We start from the raw sequence: 24,159 nt of genomic DNA, 5'->3' as shown, positions 1-24,159 counted from the left end.
TGAACTTAATTTCTCTGAGATGGAAGTTGTTATAGGAACCAAGGAGTTCATTCACACCTATGAATGATGTGTTCACAATTAATTAGCAGCTTATCCTGAGCATTTTTGTGCAGGATACCAAATATTATTGTAATGGCAAACAGTATATCTTAGATAGCTGGCACATTCTCTGAATGAGTGATTCCCTGAACCTTACAGCCCTGGGGATTAGAGGCATTCATTTCAGAGCAGTAGACTGGGTACATATGCTGGGATTTCATCAGTTTTCTGGTCTTGCTGTAGTCAGACGCTGTGATCATCGCTCTGACAAACTTTGTGCTGAAGCTTTCAGTGCTCATGAACCCCATGGCAGGGATTCAAACACTTAGAAACACAAAATCCTCTTCTCTAGGAGCTTTGATTTGCTTGCTGAGATCATATCTAAAAAAAAAAAAAAGGATATTTGCCTAGAATTAACGACTACAAGTTTTGAGTGTTAGAAATTACTGCCTTTTTTTTTTTTTTTAAAGAATACAGTGTCTAGAAATAGAACTACTTGCTGCTCACCTTCTCTATTTTCTCTTTTTAAACTTGCACTCCTTAGAATTATACTCTCAGTCTCTCCTGGTTCCTTCAATGCAGCCATTTTTACTCGTTTGGCTACTTGGGGCAAAACTTACAGATGCTTGTATTAAGTCAGGTAAAATTCATTATATGAAATATCTTACATGCAAATACAAGTTTGCAAGGGAGATCTCCAAGTCAACAAAATAGACATGAGCTTTCTGTTCTTGTATAGATCTGTAAATTCAGATATAGCTTGTGCTACACTTGTAAAGCAATAAAATACCAGAAATGCAGTGACAAACACAATTAAAACTAGGAGGAAAAGCAAAAAGTAGAGGTAAATACAGACAGAACTGAATGTTAGAAGGGTTAACATATTTCCCTCCCCCCCTACAACCCCCAACCATTTTAATTGCTGAACTATTTCAGAAATGTGTAAACTACCTCAGCTACAGCTTGAGGGAGATCCTAATTCACTAGTCAGATCTCATGAGAGGTCATCTAGTGCTGGGAGAAACCACCTGTGTCCCAGAGGTAGGTCCCCTATGGTGACAGCAATGCATACCTGATTGAAAAGACCCCACAGAACATTCTTTTCTACAACCAACCACACTTTTCAGCACTCTATAACAAAGGTGCAATCTGTTGCAAAAGACCAAAAGGTCCTGTGTGGCAGAGGAAAAGCAAGAAAGGCTGTATCTTTTCCTAATATTCTCAGATCTTACAGAAATAGACCATTTGTTTATTACAATTCATGGGTGGTTGTAGGAAGTAGGAAAAATCCTATCCTTCAAAGGGGAAAAAAAAATTCTCAACCACCTGGCTTGTGTGATTCCCACTCTCATCTGACATTCTTTTTAACCATCGGCATGGATCAGGATGTCCTAATTAAGCAAATGAGTATTTAAGGCCGTTAACTACTAGCTACCCTACTCCTGACTGTTGCTATCTCTGATGCTGTGAGGAAAGTAAAATACTTTCTGTTTCTTTATCCCTTAAAAAACTTAAGCGATATGGGGAAGTAAATATTCCTGGCTGGTCCTTAAGGTTGCAGTGGCCTGATAGACCCTTTAAAAAAATGTGCTGCAAGAAAATATGGAAGCTGAGTCCTGCTCCCTGAGTGCCCTGTGTCCGGGTACAGCAGTATCGTGCTGTTCTGTGATGAGAGCTGCCTGCTCCTGTGATGGGCGTTCCTGGGTGCGTGTGCTCATGTCATGGCTGGAGGGAATGGGCTTCCATGAAGAGACTCACCCACCTCCCAGCATAGCCGTTCATCTCCATGTTTCTCTCTGTTGGACTGGGCCAAGCAGTGGGCCAGAGATTTGCTGGCTAACACTGTTGGCACCCTGGGGGCGGCAGGAGAGGAGCTGTGCCCTGTCCCGTGTGTGAGACAGAGACCCCATCGGGGAAGACATGGTGCAAGAGCCAGACCAGGAATTCTCGGCACGACAGGTCTGCAATGTGTGCCTTGTGTAAGTAAAAGGCTGCTTCTTTTGGGTCTCTTGGGATCAAGGGTAGAATCAGCTATGTTTTAGTCATCAAGGAAAATTTGGCCTTAGGAGAGAAAGAGTGCAAATGACACATTTGCTAAATGGCGTGTTGTGTTTGCACGCCAGCCTGTGTCCCAGATGGGCCTCCTGGGTGCTCACTGTGTGACACCATAATGTCCTAACTCAAAGGAGGAGCGCTTAAGAGACTTACGAGATCCATGGCAGACCAAGGCAGCAGCCAGGTAAGATTCACTCTGTGCCCTTTGCAGGCTGAGAGCAGGGAAAGGTGCCCTGTTCCTTTCTCCCAAGCAGTGGCAATAACACATCCTGCTGGTTGGACTGACTGGCTAGTACAGGTTTCCCAAAGTTTCTCTCTCCTAAATGTAGAGTCACAGGAACAGTACTGGTGCAGGGGCCCCTCTAATGTAAACATTTTTTTAAAATCAGTTGTGGTAGGGGTAGCAAATGGCCTCCATTGTAACGAAGTGGGGAGGACTGCATTTACAGAGCGGTTTAATCACATGGATGGAGCAGTGTGTTCACCTCTTCTTCTTGCTGGGTCATTTCCACTTTGAGCTCTGCAAACAGACCATCTATTGAGCAGTTAGTATTCAGTCCTGAATATTCAATACTAGACTCTTGTTTTGGTGAGTCTTCGGCAAAAAAAGAAGGAGGAAAGAAGACTTCTCTTTTTTCTCATGTTCCCTCCCTGAGTTTGTTTTGCATATTGTTCAGCGGAGACTGGAGACTTCTCAGAAAAGCCAGGCTCTTGGTTTTAAAAGCACTGGTCTACTTTCATAATACTTTCTAAGGGGAGGGAAGACGCAGTGTGGAAGGGACTAAATTCATACAAGGTTTACAAATCTGTGAGTCTAGGCACACTGGGACCTGGCAAAGACTTTTTGTCAACTCCATTTAGACTATAAAATTAATAGCATGAAATGCTTGTTCAGTATACACAGAGTAGTTCGAAGAGGCACCAATCTTTGTAGGGGTATGTTATGATGACTTGTTGATGTTCCCTCTGCTAGTTTTGGTAGGCAGATATTCTCTGGGTGCAGCCTGAGAGCTGAAAGAAACTGTTCATTTGTTTCTGTCTGCTGTGCCATATTTGTCCACAAAATAGTTGTGAATAATGTGATGGCTGCATCCTTTGACAGTAGTGAGCAACAGCTAGATCTGGAATAGAGATCCATAAAGTGAGGAAAGGTGGCCACCATCTGAGTAAATGTAGTGTCTCTTTCCTTTGATTCACATTCTTTTTCAGTCAAGCGATTGTCTCTTTCTTACTGCTATGATTATGTCCTGACAATTGAGGTTTTTTGTACATGTGTCTATCTTCTTATGTTCTTTCTATCTGCCTTACTGGATGCTGTTTCTAATGAGAAATATTTACTGTAGCCCCATTCCTTCAGGAGCTCACCTCTTTTCTCCCAATTTAAAAAAAAATCTCCTCTCTAGTTACTTTATTTTCTTCTATCCTTTATTTCTGACCATGCCCTTTTCTTTCTCATTCATTCTTTTGTTTCTTTTCCTTTTCTTTTTCATCTCCTTTCCACCAGCCGGACTTCTCCCTCTTCTCTTGTCTCTCTGAGCCCCACATCCAGGTTTTGTGTATCCTCCACCCATATCTCACATCTTTTCATTTTGTCATCTTTGTGGGCCTGTCTTACTGATGTACTTCTGCCTCTGTGCCAAATTGGCCTGTCTGCTGGATTCATCAGATCCTGAGGCAGAGGGGAAATGTTTCGTGGCTACTTGATGCAAATTCTGTTTCTTGTTGAGTCACAGCCTTCCTGTTCAGTCAAATGACTCCAGCCTTGTGCACTAGTGAAGAAGAGCTGAATTAAGGACTTGAGGACTTTATGTCTTCTGATACACACTGATGAACTGAGGGGCAGTGGCAGCAGCTGGGAATGTTTAACCCAAAAGCTAATGAGCCGAGACTGCTGCAAGGTGTGAGTATAAGACATGTTGTGCAAGGTACCCAGAAATTAAGGCCCTATGAGCTCTGTTGTGGGTCTCACATTAATTCTATAGCATAAGAAGTTAGTGGTATCTGGGGCACAAAGGGCATCAAGAAATGCTGAGCTTTTTTCTGGGAAAGAATAGGTCTGGCAATGATCAAGAGGCATGTTTGCATTTCCTTGGAAGGAAACATTGCAGCTAAATCAGAGACAATGATAGCATTTACACTGATTCGTGCAGCAGACCCTGAAGGACTGAGGAGCTATAACGCATCATGTTGTGGAAGCATGAGGGTACACTTTGCTGTGTGCAGAGTTGGTACTTGGAAGGCACATGATGTGTGTGATGATCTTTACTGATAAAAAGGTTGGCTGCATGTTGCACAGCAAGTTAAAGTTCAGCTCTGGGAGAGCTGAATTGGTCAGATACTGGTGTCACTAGCTTAAATGATCCTAGGGGAACGTGAGGAAATGTCACTGCGCTGAAATCAGACCAAGTGAGGTTTGCTTTGCCGTTAAATGAGTAATGGCCTTGATGAAGCAAAAGCCAAGTGGCCATTTACTGGTCTGGTGAAGCTTCCTTTTCAAAATAAAACAATAGATAGCATCTGTGTGTGACTGGGAGAGGAAAAGGGCCACTCCCTAATTATCATGCATATTGAGTTGGAAATGCAATAGCAATATGTTATGTGATTCCAGAGAGGGGAACAGGTAGGACTTCACAAGTCTTGTCTGATGCATGCTTGAGGCTGCCCAAAACACCAGAATCAATGTGCAAAGAAATCTTGTATTCTAGGGTTATTGAGGGTGCTTGATTACATTTGGGGTGCAGTTTCTTAACAAGGAGCATTGTTGGTAGAGTACTTAAATGAAAGTATCACATTTAAATGAACTTCTGCACAGTGCAAAGGGTAAGCAGAATGCAACATCTCATAAATTCCAGTTTTCCTGCCGAAGTATTCTGGAGGAGTTAAATTATGAACTGTGGTGCTTTTTATTAACAGTTTAAACATGGCATGCCAATTTTATATACTTTATCAAACAGTTCAGTAGAAAATCAGTACTAGGACCAAAGACTTGGTTAAAAGAAGAAAAAAAAAGCGCTCTCTCACATTCAAGAGAATCATACTTTGCATTCTTATGATATCAAGGCGAATCTTCACAATGCTTTACCACAATCACAAGTCAAAGAAAAAGAACAAAACCATTCCTGCCAACATCCAGTAAGTGCCCTGGGCCAATGTCCATTAACCCTGAAATAGTTCCAATAGAATTGTATGCCAAGAAATAAGAACAAAAGAAAGGACTGAAACAAGAGTGCCTGACATTTTGCCCTGCTGGAAATGAAATAAAAAGTTAGATTAGCAAACAAAACACCAAGGTATCTGGCAGCTTGTCAGGGAAGCGGCTCTGCCATCTGCACCAAGGCCATGTGTCACTGTCATCCCTGAGGAGAAGGTCTCTTGGAAGAACAGAAGATGGCTATCCAGGACCAAGGAGGACACTGGCATGATTTCCTGTGGAGCTTGAAGAGGTTCCTGACAGCTCACACACATTGACTGAAGGGAGTGTGCCTTGCTGGCCGATAGCATAAAGTGACACACTGAGGAGCAAAACTAGGCTCTGTATGGCAGGTCCTCCTCAATGGTCAGAGAGGAGCTGGTTTGTGAACTAGGAGTGTCTATGTGCTGAAGGAATCAGAGGGAACAGCAGCTGGATGATGGCCCTGATATGGTCTCGCAAACCTTTCGTTTGACAGTGGAGAGGAGGGAGATTTTGATTACATCACCTGTGAACACATATGTCTTAGAAAATTCCTGTGTGCGTGATTGGCTGTCCCAAATAGCTTGTTCTGTTTGATTTTGGTTTACAGGGGGTTTAATGCCCTTAATGGGAGCCAATGGCTGCCAAGCCCTGTCATGTTACAGGCACACAGCTGTTCATTACATTGTGCAGAGAGTAAGCCACAAGATCTTGTTCAGGTCTTGCTTTTGCAGTAGATTGGGGTTTTGGAGATAAAGTGATTTTTGTTTGTTTTCTTCAAGCAGTGTGGTTCTTTAAAAGCTTTAAATGTGCTGCTGCAACCAACCTAAAGAGAACTCCAGCAGCATTACACTTCTCAGGTGGCAGATGTGCCTGTAACCAAGAGTGCTGTGCTGCAAGGTGTGAGAGAGACAGAACAGGAATCCTGCTTCTACTCAGACTAAATGTTATGTACAGCAGGTACTAGAATAGGCTTTTAATAGTTTGAGGGTCAGACTTCAGGTTTATCTCATAATCATTAGTCCTGAGAGAAAGGGATCATCTCTTTTGCCTTTAAGGGACTTTTAAACTAGTGGTTTGTCTTCTAAGGTGATACGACAAATTGATCCAAGACACTGAAGTGCTACAAGGTGTAGTCTCCACTTGCATCATTCAAAATATTAGACTTACTGGCTCATTTTTTCTTTACTTTCATATAGCATTTAGAAATTAGATTTACAGCCCACTAAGGGATGGCCAAAACAGGCAGACTGCTCAGATAATATGAATTTAACAGCTGTAGAGGTTAGAAGTTCTCTGTCCACAGCAACGGTGCAACACAGCAGGAACAGTGTCTGTGGAGTGCTGGCATATCTCAGACCATGTTCAGCAAGATCAGCTCTGAAGAGAAAAGCTTGAGGAATCATGCAGACCTCAGCACTTAGTCTGAGACAGACAAAAGAAGAAATTCTTAGGGTAGTGATGGTTTCCTTAATAAGAAAAGATACAGAGTATCATCCTATCGACTCCAATGAAAAATATTATATTAACTTAGTACCATGGGCTATCAAACTGGAAATGAGTGGTTCCACAATCTTCAGTCAGCCTCTTGAGCTTTTGAGTTACTGCTTTTACCTGCTAAACCTGCTGTCTGCAACCACTTTCTCTTGGTCTAACAGATCAGATGAGCAGCAAGGCAGTATTGCTGGCCAGCTCAGTACTGAGACACTTGGCAAAGAGATGCTGTGGGAAGAGATGAGTAACTCTTCCCTCTGAGAACAACGAACAAATAACTCAGAGGGGTGCTAAGACTCTGTATGCATGAGAGGAGTTCCTCCTCTGTCACTGGAACTGTAAAATTAAGCCTGTCATCACTTCTGAGTATTCATTTTTCCAACATGTCCTCTTGTAAATCCACTAAAATTTGGTTGTCCCTTTGTATTTTATATACCTTTGCTCGCAGCTACTTACTAGTGGTTTTTTTTCTACCTTTGCCTTGAAAAACTGGGGAAAAAATTGCAAGAGCAACCATGAATGCAAATAAGGAACTGGACTGTGGCAGCTGTGCCATCCAAGTTGGTATATGGCTAAGGCAGTGGTTTGGGTCCTAACAAATCTTTTATCCTTATTCCAGTGATAACTACTTCAGTGACAAGCAAACTTATGTGAAAGAAATGCTGGTCCATGTGCAGCACCCTAAGTAATTGTGTCATGCTTATTTGTGAATTGCTTTAAAATTTGGAATAGGAGAGCCAATTTAGAGCTGAAGGCATCTGAGAGGGATTTTCGTGCCATTGCTAGGGCTGTGGTGAAATAAATGATTGTGCAAACTGATACTGTGATTACAAAAAGCCTTGACTATCTCTCTAGGACATGGGAATTCTCATACAATTTCAGAAAAAATAGGAATTCACAGTTAAGCCAGTGATATAACTATATCCAGATCAGAGGATATGGCATAACTGGGGAAAACCAGTACTGCTTACACCACTGTAGGGAATGAGGTGAGCAAAATGCAGCTCAGATTAGGAGACCACAGAGTCTCATTCTGCCTGTAAAACCTCTTGATCTCCTTTCAGGGTGCACACACATGCCCTCAGGGCTGCAGCCAGTGGCTCTGGGTACACTTGCCTACCAGCCATGCGGCACAGCCCCTCCAGTAGGTTTTGGCATCCTGTTTGGGTGCTGAGCAGGACACAGTGTCTCACAAAGGCCAGAGGAGAATCTGCTTACAGGTTGTGCTATTACTGAGCAACGCTTAGCCCTCCTGGCACGACAGGAGCAGCAGAAGCCACTGCCAACTGCAATCAGGCCCACCTCCTCTTCTCCTCCGCAGAGCCTGAGTGGCTCTTGCACTGCTCCTGTTATGGCTGCGCACATGAGGGAGCAACGGGTGCTTTCTGTTCTGGGCTGCAAATATGCTAAGCCAATAACCACTACAAACGAGGGAGTAATTATCTCATTTAATGTACTGGCATTACACAGGCACCTCTGCTGTATTTCTCTCACCTCAACTGAGGCTCTGTAGGGAGAAGCCTTTCAAAGGTGTCTTCTAGGAGCAAACCCTTCCTTCTGAAGAAGATAGCATGTCAAAATAACCTGTCAAAGTTATATTTGAAAAACATTTGTGCTTCTCATTTCTGAAAGTTCATGTAAGCTCCTGCCACTGAGCAGCTCTTGTGTGTTTTGGGGAATACTGGGTGTGCCTTCCCAGCTCAATGTTTGAAACACCATACAAATAAAAATATGCTTGTTGGTGTGAAGAGAAGAGCCTTGGTAGGGACAGGGCAAAGCTACACAGGCCTCTGTTCTGCCTGCTTTTGAAAACAAGTTCAGTTTAAACTTCTGTTGTTAAAAGTGTGGTGGGCACATTTAATGGAGGTGAAATACTCTTGTGCTTGAGGCTCAGTGGATGTGTCAGTCTTAGCAAGATAAGAGGCAAAATGAGGGCCAGAAGTAGTTCCATATTTCTTTTTCAATCCATTTTTCATCATTTTATTGGGAACAATTTTTGTTATTTGTTTGTGTCACAGTAAGTTATTCTACCAGAAAATTGACACTGGAAAAATTATTGTAATTTGAATAACCATCTCCTTTCCCTTGCATAGGAATCCTGCAGAAGACACAACGTATTTGTATCCAGTAATGTACAAGATTATATAGCAAAAGTTTGAAGGCTGAGAAACATAGCTGTGTGTTTCACTATAATTCACTCTTGAGCTTTGGGAAATTAAATAGTTGACCTTATATTTAAAGACGCAGCTTCAAAATGCCATTAAAAACACTATTTGCTTTCTTTGCTAATAGGATTGTGATAGTTTCCATACTGTATCACAGTCCAGAATTATCAGCATGTGACTATACTACATTTTACTACTAGATATTAATAAATATATTTACTTTGCCTTGATGTTTTTTGACTAGTGTTGACCCTTGCTCTGTTGTACTGTCCCAGTACAACTGAGGGTACAATATGCTGGGGCTTAGGATGGGAAGGAGTCCCTGAGAACAGAGAGAGGAAATGCCTTAATGCTTGATACACTGAAAATGCAGTGAGTGAAAATACAGCCTGTATTAGATGGGATATATTTTCTTTTGCTCTCACAAGCATCTCCCACTAGAAATTTTGAGTTTCTCACGTTGTGTTAATGATTCACCACTTTATGAAGCCTGATACGCCCTTCTGCTCCATCAGTGCCTGAACTCTCCATTACTCTGTGACTGTTTCTGATGTGAAAACCTGTCTGTGAGAAGTTTATAAGGTCCAAGTGCAATAATTTAGGCTTTAATCACATTAAAGCTTCCATACCACGTGACTCAATGTGTGTTTAGAACAGTGGAGTAATATGATCGGTGTCAGCCTTGGGAGCAAGTGATGGAACCTCAGCCTAGTGACACCAGGGGTTTACTGTGGGTCTTTTCCTGCAGCTCTGCAGCCAGACTGCCTGGGACAGGCCCCAGTGTGGCCCAGTTGTACATCCATGTGTCGTGAGGGAAAGAGAATTCGACGTATAGAGGGCTTTACCCGGCATGTTTGTTATGCTGGAGCAGGATCTAATGCTATTAACTCTTAGAGAGCTTCTAAAAGTTAGATTTAGTTTTGACTTTAGATTTTGTTCGCTCTGTCTCTTTCTCCTATTTTTTTTTCTTTTCTTTTTTCTTGCTTGGTTTTATTTTAGGCAGATGCTATCGTATCTGGAATCTGCAGGCTGCTGAAGGGAATACTTAAAATTTTAGCAAAACTGTGGTTGTATTTTTATTTTCTTTTAATACCTGAAGACATTGTTAATAATATGGGGAGTTTAAAGCCCTGTAAAAATGTTTTTCATTATACAAACAGTAAAAAATTGCTACTTATAAAATGAAGATATTTATTAGAACATGTATTTATTTATTAATACTTAAATAATTTGGTTTATGAGATAATACAACCTTTAAATGGTTAGTCGGTGTTGTCACGTTTTGTCACCTGCCAAATAATTCGACAAATTTGCTATAAACTCCCTGACATTTTTGCTCAAAGAGTTAGTTTTCTTCTTTCTTTGGTGCTAGACAGGTCATGTATCTTTTCAGGCTTGAAGAATTTCTGTCAGCTATTTAAATGCAAGGCCACAAAGAGAAAGCCAGACTCAGGCTGCAGCAAGCTCAACCGGGGTGATTCAGGACCAAAGGAGTTGCAGCACATACTTAAACAGCAAATGTGCCCTACTCCAGAGACTGTATCTGTCAGTGTAAACCGTGTTCTTTGCCAACGGAAAAGGTGGATGTGTGCAGTTATCAGAGACAGTAAGTGAACCAGGATGGTGAAAATTGTTATCAAGTGACACTTAAAAAGTTTTTTTCCCCTACTACTTAGACAGGGAATGTGACTAAAAATGGCTGCTGCCAGTTCCCTGCCGCCGAGGGAAGAGGATGCGTTCCAGCTTCCCAGCTCTCGGGTGCTGGGAGGAAAAGAAAGGGCAGAGCTGGGCATCGGTCTCTCCTTGGTGCTAATGGCAGCTGCCTTTGCTTTTACTCCCTGCAGCTGGGCTCAGAGCCAAGGGAATTATATACAGCCATGGCTGTGTGCTGAAAGGAGGAGGAAGGGTAATCTTTCTCAAGGCTTCTTGCACCTCTCTCTGATGTTGCCCTCGGCAGCAGGCTTCTCTCCACCTTGCAGGGATCTGGGAGGATCCAAGCTCCTGCCCTCCAGCCCATGGTACTAAAATGGGACAGGAGAGATACCGTTTGCTCCGTTTTGGGGCAGTAAAAGAAATCTGGCACAAAGCAGCCATATCGTTGTGTTGGCCCTCAGACAAGGAGGTGATACACCCCCACCCGAGGCAGCCGAGCAACATGAGCAGGGAAAGCCTCAAAGTTGAGAGTCACCACAGGCTTGTGGGTTAATAACAGGGCAGGGGCTGATCAGACAGCCCAGGCATCACTGGCAAGTTTTACATTGTGATGTTGGCAACATTAAAGTGATTTTTATACAAAGCTGTGTTGAATTTGACGGGAGGAGAAATACCCTTTAAAAAATCTATTGACAACACGTATTATTTTTGCTGATTTTAAGGGAGGTGCCTCAAAGGAGCAGGCTGTAGGGAAGAGGCAGTGTGGTTGTGAGGGACCTTAGGCACAAGGCAGTTTGATGGTGAATGAGTAAGGTGCACACAGGGACATGCTTGTACTGACGAAGGCAGAACCACAGCATGTTCCCCCTGTGAATACCTAGGCAAAGAGGCACAGGGCAGGGAATAGCCTGGAGCTGCCACAACACTGCCTGAAAACCAGAAGTGCACAAAGTAACAGTACCTGAAGTCTTGTGGCACGGCCTGGAACTCAACCTTGAAGGGTTCTCAGCAGATGCTTTCTGATGTCCCTTTTGATTTTCTCTGTGGCAGTGGAGAGTGTGTGTACAGAGCAATACGTACAAATTTGTGCAACTGCTTGGGTTTAAAAAGCATTTTTTCTGTAGGATGTATTTGGTCATGACTATTCGTCTATTTGCTTATTGGCATCCAGTGCCGAAATGAAGTCATACCAACTTTTATCTTCTATAAACCAGATGGGCAGCTTTCCCAAGACACTGGGTTCCTGCTTTCCCTTCAAGTCTGCTGCTGTGATGGGCTTTGCTGGCTGGCAGATTGCTGCCTGCGCTGTGCAGGTATCCTGATGTGTCTGAAGTGGGGGGCTCATGGAATGGAATCCAAAGCCATTTCCATGTCTTTGAAGGTGTTTCTGGCTCTGGCAGTTTGCTGACAGCGAGGTCTGTTTCCCCTTATTTCTTGTGCATCTCTTCACTCAGCGGGGTTGTTTCCTGTTGTAACTTGTGGGGTTCCCTTGCTGCCTTCTCACCTATCCCTTCTTTTTCGTGCTTTGTCTGCAGGGAGCTCTATGAGCATAAGCTCATTTCTGACCATGTTCACGCCCTTGAAAAATAGCCTTCTGAGGGAAGTCAGTTTATTGTAGCAATACCCAGGGATTCCAGACAAACTCAAGGACTCATATTTCATACTTTGTCCAAGGAAACACATAAGAAGGTGTAACTTTTGCCCTGAAGACCTGCAAATTCTTCTGAGTCTGGTGCATCCTCTAAAGTCATCAGGGGATGTAAGTTATAGCTTCCAGAAAGAACAGCAGAGTCAAATCAATGTAATGCTGTAGGTAACTCATCTGACTGATGGAAAGAAACTGAAAATGGGAACAGTGGGAGGACAGAAGTGGTTGAATTTGCACTGTGGATTGACAGAGGTTTGGGCAGCTCAGTGGCTGCTGACTTGCTGTGTTGGACTTGTACCAGTGAGGAAAAGGTCTTGGTAGGGCCTGGGACTCCACCAGTGTGAGTGGGGTCATAGGACTGGACTTCAAAGAACACAGTTTGATCCTCACTGTAACCAGAAATCACACGGATGATTAATTACACATGTTAAGATTTGTTTTCAAAACCAGTAGAAATACTTGAGGATATACATCTTTGCCAGGCTAAGACTTGGAAATTATTGCAATTTCTGTGTTTCAATTGACTTTTTTTTTTTTTTAATGTATCATGTCATGGGGAGGGGAGAGAATATCCTGAGAACCTTTGTTTTGTACACAGAAGTGTTTCAGCCTGTGTAGTTTAAAAACAAACAAAAAATGAAATTGAAAGGGAACAGCTAAGTTTGAAAGCAAGAAAGGATTTTCTTGCTAAATAATGTCAGACTGAGCATGTTTTTACAGAAATGTTACAGAACACCATCTGTTGAAAAACGGTACTTTATTTAGATTTATCTGTTGCCAGTTTATTTTTTATGCAAAGAAAAACACACAAAAAAGGATCATCTTTGGTTTTTTTTGCAGAGAGTTGGATTGAAAGATGTCTCAATGAAAGTGAAAACAAACGTTACTCCAGTCACACCTCTCTGGGGAATGTTTCAAATGATGAAAGTAAGTAACTTGTCATTCGCTTAAAATGACTGTGAACATGTCCAAATGCTCATTTCCTGTTATATAAGTTGCTACATCTGGGTGATGTTTTCAGTACTGCATAGTTTGAAAAGTCAACTCACTTGACATATCCAATAGTTTTATTATTTTTTTTAATATTTGTATTTTTTTTAAAAAAAGGAAATAATATATCTATTACTTAAAACAGCTAGAAGAATTTGTATGCCACTGGATAAAGGTTGGATGACCTCTAAAATGTGCTGTTAGTATCAGCTTATGAGTAAAACCACCTGTTTTGCTTTTCGCTGGTGAACAACACGTGGCTGAAATACAGTAAAAAATGTGCTGCTTGTCAATTCTACTATATCAAAGCATACATAGGAAGTCTTTCCTTTAAGAATTAAACAATCATAGCATTAAAACATCATATACTAAACCATGATATTGATTCCTTTTCAGTCACAGAGAGGAAGCAATTATCAATCCAGCTGATTTTAGAATAGCTATTTTTTCTTATCTTTTCTAATTATCATAATTTCAGATCTTGATTTTTAACAACAGCAGGTAATCAAAAAGACTCCAAAATAGTTTAAATTAACCAAATAATTTCTTTTTAAAATTGCAAGACAATTCTATCTTACCATTAGTTTTCCCTGTTTATGCAATTTCTATTCTGATTAATTTGCCTAAAGCAAAATACTCTCCATGTTAGTTTTCCTCTCAGGATTTCATACATTTGTTCATGTTATAAGACATCGATGCAGACTGAATTATTTAATTCAGTAGCTCACGTTTCCTAAATAGAAGTTTAGAAAGTATATTTTAAATAACTTCTTAGTTGCTGAATGTCCCATTTACATTTTTTATATTTTAAGAGAATTGCTTTATTTTGATATCAGGGTAAAATTACATGCCTTGCAGCACAATGTTGTAATGGAACATGAAATTTGCTGTAGTTGGGCCTTACTCTTGTTTGTCTGGAGATATCTTTGGAGGCAATATCTCTTCTGAAGGAGAAGGGTGGTGTTAGTAGAAACATGGTATTTATTTATGACTCCCAAATGGGCAAGGATCCTTAAAGACAGACAATAAAACTAGGAGAGGTTTGGGGTTTTCTGTTTTTAAAAAGTAAGGGATTAGAAATTAATTTATCTTTAAAAATTGTAGTGAATGTACAAACATCAGCTTGTTAATTTGCATTTTATGAGAACCTGTGAGAGATATGAATTTGATTTCACTCTGATTCTACTGAGAAAGTGATGAAAGAAATCTGTAATGAATGAGATGTGACTTCAGACTCTTAATAGGGGCAGAATTCAGGACTCAACTCTATTGACTTTAGTGAACTTTCCTTAGACTCACAGTTCAAGACAGTATTGTCAAGGAAATTATTTAGCACCATTAGCTACATTAATAGTAAAATTATAATTTCACTATTACAGGTCTTCTTCTATGTTTTGTTCTAGATTTGTTGCCTTAAACAGGTTGTGACCAAACTTGCAGTAGTTTGTTATATGTGCTTTAAATGGGAACATGAGAAACTTCCCCCTACCTTGGACCTGCGTGGGTTAGCAAGAGCCCATATTTCAGACAGTGGCATCGAGAAGATAAGATAGTGGTTCCTTCTGTTTTCTAGGACTGGAATTAAGGGGCAGGCAATGCTAATGAAAGGAGGTGAATTCAGAACTGATGGAACAAATACAGAAATGAATTTGTCCCGCTATTCATGTGCAGAAGACATTATTGTCACAGTATATTATGGAAACCCAAATGAGAGTGAGAGCTGATTTTATCTGGCTTTCTTCTTAATAGCCAGTTCTACCAGATGCTTCCTTTGCACTGATTACCAGCATTTCTGCAGTGCAGATAAGAGAATTAATCCACCTGAAAAGTCATCCTTGTTTTGAGGGGGAGGTGAGAGAGAGAAGAAGGTGAAGAGGAAGGAGTAGGAAAGCAAAATAAGCCACTTGTCCATCAGCAAGACCAATAATCTGTGAAATTCAGAACAAACTAGAAGTTTCACCTTAGAAATCATTGTACTGTGTGCTCCTTTCCAGCCCTGGAGTTCTTTCCAACATTTCTCTAACAGTACCCACGCACCAACCAAGAAATTTCCAAACTACTGTGTCACTTTTTGTCCAGCCTCTGTCATACACTTGCAAACAGCAGGAGGCAAAATGTTTTGAGAAAACCTACGTAACTCTATTTGAATTCTTCAGAATGGTGGTCAAATTGCTGTTGTCAGTGTAGCTCCAGTTTTCATCTGGAGCCAAAAGAAGGCATCATCCATCCTTCCCTTGACTAGTTTTTTGTCTCTAAATACGCTAGGTAGCAGTTGGCTGGATTCTACCAGAAAAAAATGTGAGTTTGGTGTTTGGTTAGGATTTTTTTGGCCTTGTATCCACTGAAGATTAGAAGAACTTGTGCTGTGAACTGATAATGTTCTTACTGACCATCATGTTTGCTCTTGTGACTGTTTTTTCCTGGATGATTTTAGAGTTCACAGGGTTTTAGGACAGGAGTAATAGTTTTGCTGGTCTCCTTTTCTACTGATGAAGTATGCTACAGAGCCATACTTCAGGCCACAGGGGCCCTTTGCAATCTTCTGTTCTCATCCAGATACCTCCAGGCCTCTTAAACCTGCATTAAATTGTGAAAGGAAGCAATGACTCACAGCTGAGGATTCCCATGATCGCTATGCTTCTTAGGGTGTTTCTTACCCTTTTGAAACATTTTATGACCTCTTCCAAAAAAACCTTTTGTATTCTAATATAAAAATTACCAGTAATTCACTTTCCAGTTTTTTAAACACTTTCCCTCCTACCACTTCCACACTCCACATATCAGTCAAAAGACTCAAGGAAAAGGGAATGGTACAACTTGCATTCAATAATTAAAAGAAAAACACCCTCACATTATTTTCTGTGTACTGTGCATTGAACCAGATTAGCCAAATTGAAATAGGGATCTGGAAAAATACAAATAAAGGCTTATGAAAGTTTCACTTTCAATTCCATTGGAAAGAAGTCATGGTACTACTTGGTGAAGTGGAAGGATTGCTTATCCAAATTTTCTTGCTTAGTTAGAAATGTGAATGTGTAGATAGTTCATATGAGATAAAAGAAAATATTCACACTAGTTTTTGTACTTCAGAAGCAGTGTTCAAAATTCATGATCTCACCAGCTGAAACGGACTTATCCAGCATCTTCTTTTCTTATTTGAACTAAACTTCTTACTCTTCCATTAAAAAAAAAAACTGTTTAAAAAAGAGCTACTTGTTTTCATTGAAATTTTCCTTGGGAAAAATTCTTTCTTTTTCAGTCATACCTACTCAGTGAGAACTCTGCTCCTGTGTTTCTCAGAGGGTTTTAAAAAATCCCACTGTTTAAAAAACACAGAATACATGCTAATGAGCCTGAATCTCATTTATAGCTACATGTAAGAAAGAGACAAGATAGCTTCTGACTGTAATTAAATTCTAGCTAAGGCCAAATAGCTTTTGAGAATAGTCAGAATGTGGCCTGCAAGGGCTACAGAGGATGAGGCTATTCCTCTGAGAAGTGTGGAGCTAACCGAACAAAGGGAATTGTTTTATCCATATAAAGCTACTAATAGCAGGTTAGCTGCTTTTGAGACGCATGCAGGCAGCACTGGAAAGTAGAGAGTTCTTCAACTACCTCCACAGTGGAAAGAACTCAACTCCATTTTAGTTATGACAAACAGACTAACATACTTCAGAAAAAGGTGTGCTAATGCAGGGGCTTCACTTTGGGTTGTTCCACACACAGTGTTTAAGGCAGGATGCTCAAAGAGGTGCTGAGCATAGCTCCTATTGTCTCCATGTCTTGCCCCAAGAAGCAAGAATTCCCTCAAGCTGTACCTAAAATCAGGCCACTGAAGTCAGAGGATGCCACTGAGAGCTCAGGGAAAGCCACAAAGATACAAAGAGAACTCTACTCTGGTGGCTTTGAAACAGAATTTTGAAAATAGAAAGATGGAGCTGTTATCAAAGAAACTTACATGGAGTTTGGGAAGAAAAAGATTTGTTGATATCTCTGGGAGCCAACAAATACTGTTTTTCTATGATGATCCTTGGTTTTAATATCTTTGAAGGCCCCTTCTGTGTTGAGAGTCTTACCCATTTGGAATTTAAGAGTATTGGATTTTAAAAGGTATGAGTTCATTTTAATCTACAGTGTTGGTCTGATGGGGACTGATAACTGAACAGGCCAAAAAGTAAGAAGTGCTATTTTCCCTTTCTTTTTCCATGTTGTGCAAAGAGTTCTGGGATCAGACTCGAGTCAACAGTTACAGAAAACATTCCTTGCTCAGCATGGAAGCCATCAAGTGCTTCTACCAATCAAAATATAAAGAATAGGGATATTTATTATTTTCTGCTAGTCAATTATCTGATAAGATTATATAGTTAAAATGTACAAGGTAGAATAAGGTGCTTTTATGTGTAATGCTGAAAGTTTGTATTTCTAGATCCCCTCTATTCCTATACCATGCACAATTCTTTCCATCTAATAGAAAAGAGAAAGTTTTCAGAAAATAAATACTTTAGACAACACCTGGTGAAAATGAGAAATATATTGGCAAAAAACAAAGTAGCTCTGTGTTCTTGTACAGAGAATTGGTTTGGGGGGAGACAAGCACTGAACCTGTGAAAAATTTAGTTTTGTTGAAAATCCACTTTTCAATGGGAAATATTTTATGGGAAATGATGCTTAAATGTTTTTTTTTGAGTAAATTCATCATTCTCCTACTTTGTACTGAGAGACAGTTCATGGAGGATGTTGGAGAGCCTTGAAGGATCTCCAAGAAAAAAAACATACCTGAGGAGGGAGATATAAATTGCAGCTTATTATCTAATTGTTAGTTTGTGTTATTAAAACAAATCCTTACATGGGAGGAGCTGAGTAAGGCTGGCTTGAAGTGTGTCTGAGGGCAGGTAAAGCCCCTGCTCGAGGGTGCTTGGTCACTCTTAATGCAAGCAAAAAACAGCTGGAGGAGAGATGGAAGGGGTGTGGAGACCCTAATATGTGTAATTTAGATATTGACTTAATGTCTGAGGGTGTGTCACATATCCAGGGGGGAATTCGGTCTGGTTAGCACAGGTGAAAGCCACCCGGTAACAGGTCCTCGAGCGTGAGGAGCGGCAGCCGCGGCCGCTCGGCATTCAGGCCCCGTGTGCCGGGGGTTTGTTGCACGCCGACCGTTTGTTTGGGAAAAACAAACGAAAAACACAATTTAAAAGTGATTTGAGATGTGTATGTTGGTCCTGTGCGCTGAATAAAAGCGGTCCCTGAAAGGCAGGGAGGGAGTGTGCGGCCCAATAATTAGGGGTCCATTGTCATGCAGATGCAGAAGGGGGGCAGCGCTGGGGGTCCGCGGGAGCTGCAAAATGGGATTTCCTGACACTCAGGGGAGCGGCCGAGCGGGATAAAGGATGTTCGGTTAGCCCAGCTTCCCTGTGTGTAATGGGAGAAATGCTGTGGCGCGGAGGCTGGAGACAGGGCGTTCCGAAGTGGGGTGTTATTTGTGTGCCTGCGTTCACGGAACAGCACAAAAGGCCTCCCGACAGGGTCTCGTGTTCAGAGGAGGTCGCTGGTAAGATCGGCTCTCTTAAGATTCAGCATCCTGAAGGCCCGCTTAAATAACTTCAAAAAGTTGATTGCATGAAGAAATTAAACTTGCGGTGTGGTGTACAGGCATAGTGATTTGTCTCGTTGTTTAGGTATCAAAGTCTTCTATGCTGAAAGCTTTCATCAGGGTCAAAGTTGTGAAAATATCAAACTGTGTTTAATACAACAGCGTTTCCTGAAGAATATCCTTCTGTAGCTGCTGATTGTGCTTTACTCCAACTTTCACGTAGGAATGTTTTATATGTTTCACAAAACACAATTTAATAGGAATTATTCTATACATACTTTTAAATTGTTTCAAAAGAACTAACACAAACTAGGAAGAATCCAGTATTTGAAGTTTTATTTTAATTATCTTTTTTCTTTGTTCATCTTTTATTTAAATTTTTGTAAAGTCAGAAAATCAGAGTTACCTTGAAAGCAGTTAATGAGGAATACTATCAGATAAATTATCTGAAAAGGAATAAAGTATATTACAGAACATACACTTCTCATTAAGAATCAATCTTTGTAAATGTATAAACAGCTAGTACATATCATATGTTAGGATTAAACAGTGGATGAACCCCATTAGTTTAAATGCCTTATCTAATATAAAACTAAGGTAAAACAACAGTTCCCTTAAAGCAGGTCAAAGTGTTTATATGTCCTCACACGCTGCTAGAAATCTAAGAGTTGCTTTTGCTTCATATAAATTTATCCTTTTCGGTGTCATTCTTCCTGGGCACCACTCTGCTCCTGCTATCAGTGATGTTTGCAAGGTTTATTGCCTCAAGCAATATCTACAGATGGTAGTTTAGAGAACATCATTATTTACATTTCCACAATTTAGCCGATATTTTGAAAGAGCTTTAATACTTGAGAACATTTTAATAATATTTTTTAATTATTTTAATTTTTTTTAATGAATTCCTTACCATTCATAAATAACTTTTTAAAAAATTACTTATCAGTTCACAAATGCCTGGGAAGTTCCCACTGAAATTACATAGCATTTCTTTTGTTTCTTAACAGATGAGGAAAAAGAAAATAATAGAGCATCAAAACCTCACTCGACTCCAGCTACACTGCAATGGTAAGATGCCTTTTAAAAAAAATCAAGAAAACCTGTTAGTGTTGTTTCTTATGTATTTTCCAGAAGAGGAGAATAGAGCTCTTAGACATCTTATACAGTTCTAAAGAAACTTTCACTGTAAGTGTTTAATGTGCTATTAGTATCCTGTACAGCATTTCTCAACAAATGTCCTACTCTTAAGGGATTTGTTTGAATAGAGGAAACTTCTGATATAGTTTAGAAGGTTTACTTGGCATATTTGTTTGTCACCTTGCCAGCTGGTGATTTGTGGTTTGCCATCGTTGTTATATTTATTACAAAAAGAAAACTAGTACTGAGAGGTTTTTTTCAAGACTCACATTTGTTTCAGTGTCTGATGAAGCCCACCTTTACCAGCTATTTTACCAAAATGGGATCTATGTAATAAGATGAGCAAACATAAATACAGGCATTTCGTTGGGAACTATTGTTTATTTACACCTATTTGTATCACAAAAATCTCATTTTTCAGAAGTTCAAGAAAAGTGACTTTCCTTGAACAGACACTCAAGAAAAGGAGTGATTACAGAGAGAAAATTATTAAAATCATAGTGAAATGTCATAACGATATTTTTTTTTTCATTACTCACTCCCACAACTTCCACACAGTTAAATGGGATAATAAAGATAAAGAATTATCTAGGTAAAATAAAAGAGCAAGCAGGGCTTACCAGGCCCAAATTCAGAACAGTGTTTATTTTGCAGTGAAGTCAGTTAAGATTCTTTTCCACAGGAGCAAACAATGTTGTAGCCAAGAAGCCAGCATTAATTAGAACGTGCCAACGATACTGTTCCCAACAGAAAACATGCAAATACTGTAAACAGTCTTTTGCCAAATACTTTCAAGCTTCCTCAGTCATAAAGGTTAGTAAATCCCTAAACTCCTGGGATATTGAGCCCTGCTGGAATGTACTGTGCGCACTTAATGCTCATTCAGCAGTGTTTGCAATAAAATCCTAAAATTTTGATTCTGCTTACATCCTCTTCCCTTCTCTCTAGCTAGTGTAATGGCTTACTACCTCTCTGTTGCACTAGGTTTCTTACATGTTGAGGTAGGTCAAACATTTTCCCCTTTGACTCTTCTGGAATATCTGCAATTTCCTCTATTTATTTTCCACCCAACATTCCACAAGGGAACAGAAAGCAAAGAAGTTTTAACATTTAAAATCTTTAGCTGCTGTCAAACTGAATTATACAATTGGCTAATTTATTAATAGGCCTGTAGGTAAAAAGATTCCCAGCTTAGTAGCCATACCATCAAACAGTTTTCTGATGGTTTCCATGTGCTTTTCAACATATGTACTGCAGCTTTGAATTTGTATTTCCTGGAGGACTTTATATTCTAAACAAAAATACAAGCTCAAAATTTAGGGTCAAATTGCTGAGTAGTAAGCTTACTTTGTGTGAAGATGTGGAGTTTTCACTGTTCTGGAGTATCAGGCATATTAGCATCCAGTTATTTGTACAGCAGAAACACCTAGCAACACATGGGTCAGTAAACTGTTGAAACAGCACTGCAAAAGTGCTTCCTGTAGGTTTAGCTTTACATGTTTGACAGTTTGGCCTGCTCAGGTGCTGTGGTTTAACCTCAGCCAACAACTAAGTATCACACAGCCGCTCGCTTACTCTTTCCCCTTCCTGCTCCCACTGGGATGGGGAGGAGAGCTGGAAAAAGATGAGACCCATGGGTTGAGACAAGAACAGATTAATGATTAAAATGAAAGTAAGATAATAATAATAGTAATAGTAGTGGTAATGAAAAAGAGAGTAATAAAACCCCCAAAAAAACCAAAAACCAAGAAAAAACAAATGGAGGCACAATGCAATTGCTCACTGCCCACTGACCATTGCCCAGACTGTCCCTGAGCAGTGATCGGCACCTCACAGCCAGCTCCCCCTGGTTTATGTACTGGGCATGATATTCCATGGTTTGGCTAGTTCAGATCAGCTGTCCTGGTTATGTGTGCACCCACAGCTTCTTGTGCAGCTCTTCACTTGCAGAATCTGGGAGACTGAAAAGTCCTTGACTTAGGGTAAGCACTACTTAGCAACAACTAAAACATCACTGTGTTATCGACATTATTCTCATACTAAACCCAAAGCACAGCACAGTGCCAGCTACTTGGAAAAAAGCTAGCTCTATGCCAGCTGAAAGCAGGATCAGGCCTCACACTAAGTATTTGCACAGTCAGGAAAGACAAAAAATTTAACTGGATGTGCCTTAGGCAAACATGCATCCTACCTTCTTATAAGAATCTCTGGGCCAGATTCAAGAGGTAGAAGTGGTGGGGTAAATTACTGACCAGATTTCAGGACAGGCTATCAAACTGCCCTTGTTCTGGCAAATGGAAGCTTCACAATCATCTGTAGCATCTGGTGTCTGCCAAGTTAAAGCTGGTCATGTTTTTCTGTTAGATGCTTCTATCACTTACAGCTAATGAAGGCTATAGAGTGTCAGAGAACAGAAACAGAGGAAATGCCAGTTGCAAGGAAAAAGAAGAGGAAGAAAGCAATAGGGAAAGTGTAGCAAGACATAAGGGAAATAAGTACATTTTGTCACATGGTTCACATTGCCATCAACTTTATTAGTTATTTCTTGTCTGGCATCTGGCTGAAAAGGGCAAACAATATCAATCCCATGAGGATCTAGCCTTAATTCTTGTGCCTCTCCAAAGGCAAAGTATGTTGAACATTTTAAATGTGGAGGAGGAAGAACAGCTGAAGAAGCCAAGATGTCTGGATGGCTGTCAGCCTGGCTAAATATCCTTTTCCTGGAAACAGGAATGATGCTTTTGTTTTGTTTTGTTGATGACACAAAATGAAGTGAAAGGCCTAGTAAATGTAGCACTACTGCCAAATACATCATAATTGGGGAAAATATGCAAGCTTGAATTTAAAGGTTAAGGCATGAATACGGCAATATCTAGTATCCTGTGCTTATTCCACATTCCTGTGTTCATTATCATCTCTAAAGCTATGACTTGGCTCTAAAATGTTCATGATTATTTCATTGGTAAACTGGTTGACCAAAATGCAAGTATGGAACTTTATTTTACTTAATTTTGGTGTGTGTATGTCCGCTTCTCCAAACACAGAATTATTCGAAGTACAGTCAACCTAATTCCATGCAGTTTTGTGGCTTACAGTGTACATAACAGTATTGTGAAGCTAAAATCAGCAAAACTATTCTATTTTCTACAACAATTATAAAAAGAATTTAAAAAGAGGAAGGTAAAGTATTGTAAGGTAATGGGTTCTCCCCAGGTTACTACTTCCTCAGAAATTGTTATACTGCATCAAAATTAATTGGTTCTGGAATCTTTTATGTGATTAGCAGTGATTAACATCACAGTTGTTCTGTGGTCTTGATATAAATAAATAAATCTGGAACAAAACTACAGACCTGATTCTGCTATAGAATAATCTCATTTAATCTCAAACTATATGAGTGTATAAAGAGGGAAGCAGTAATAGAGACAGATAAAATTGTCATTCCTGTGGAAGTATTAGGGGCTTTATTCCTACACTGTAGTGGCACAAAAGGTCTCATTATGAACTACTGGATTTCATGTAGCTTTATTACAACATTCAAAGTGTTTATATATATATATATGTATATATATATATTCTTTCTGGTAATGATTTGTTAGGTAGAAGATTGCGTTCATTATCTTCCTACAATACTGTAGAATGAAGCTGGATTCAAAATATGATAAAGTTGTTAAATAAAAGACAGGAAAATAAAAGAAGTGGAGCAAGATGGGTTTTTGATCATTAAAAAAAAGTTCAGGTATAATGGGGCATTGTTCAGTGTCAGACTAATGACTCTCTGTGAAAGAGAGGAGAAAAAGAGAAAAATTCATCAGATATGAAGAGAAATAATTAACTGCTTTTCTTTCTGTCCTGTCTTGGTCACGGAAGCTGACATTCCAATTAGCAGCTATAGTATACAAACGAACTCTCCAGGTTTTGAAAGGAGGTTTTGTTAAAGCGCTATGAATTTGAGGAAAGATGCCATGATGATATTTCTGTAGAAACCAAGGAAGAATAGATGTTTCCCATACAAACGGAGTCCATTCATCTGGCCGGATATCTTATTAAAATAGTTTGCAGTCACAAATGATCACGATAACTGAAATGGAAGGTAGGTAGGTCCTGAAAAAGGCAATGAAGGAGAGAAACTAGATATTTGGAAGGTGTTCTACAGCTACAAAATGATAGGGGATCATTTGCTGTAAAATTGGAGTTTTTTGAGAATATGTAT

At 40.0% G+C, this 24,159-nt stretch overlaps 1 protein-coding gene across 2 annotated transcripts in view; it reads left to right on the top strand.

Moving 5' to 3' along the window:
* Window positions 1–24,159, top strand: part of RFX4 (regulatory factor X4) — a 90,912-nt gene that overhangs the window by 6,800 nt on the left and 59,953 nt on the right. The window contains exons 2-3 of one of the 2 annotated variants that reach the window (XM_017804614.1): window positions 13,067–13,153; window positions 19,817–19,877. In XM_017804614.1, coding sequence (XP_017660103.1) covers window positions 13,067–13,153; window positions 19,817–19,877 — 148 coding nt within the window. Of the gene's footprint in view, window positions 1–13,066; window positions 13,154–19,816; window positions 19,878–23,948; window positions 24,040–24,159 lie in introns of those variants that run through there. The other variant, XM_017804615.1, reaches the window with a different exon arrangement.

The sequence above is a fragment of the Lepidothrix coronata genome, unplaced genomic scaffold, assembly GCF_001604755.1.
Source record: "Lepidothrix coronata isolate B3197 unplaced genomic scaffold, Lepidothrix_coronata-1.0 Scaffold10, whole genome shotgun sequence".
Lineage (NCBI taxonomy): Eukaryota > Metazoa > Chordata > Aves > Passeriformes > Pipridae > Lepidothrix > Lepidothrix coronata.
This window is presented reverse-complemented; position numbering and strand designations above follow the sequence as displayed.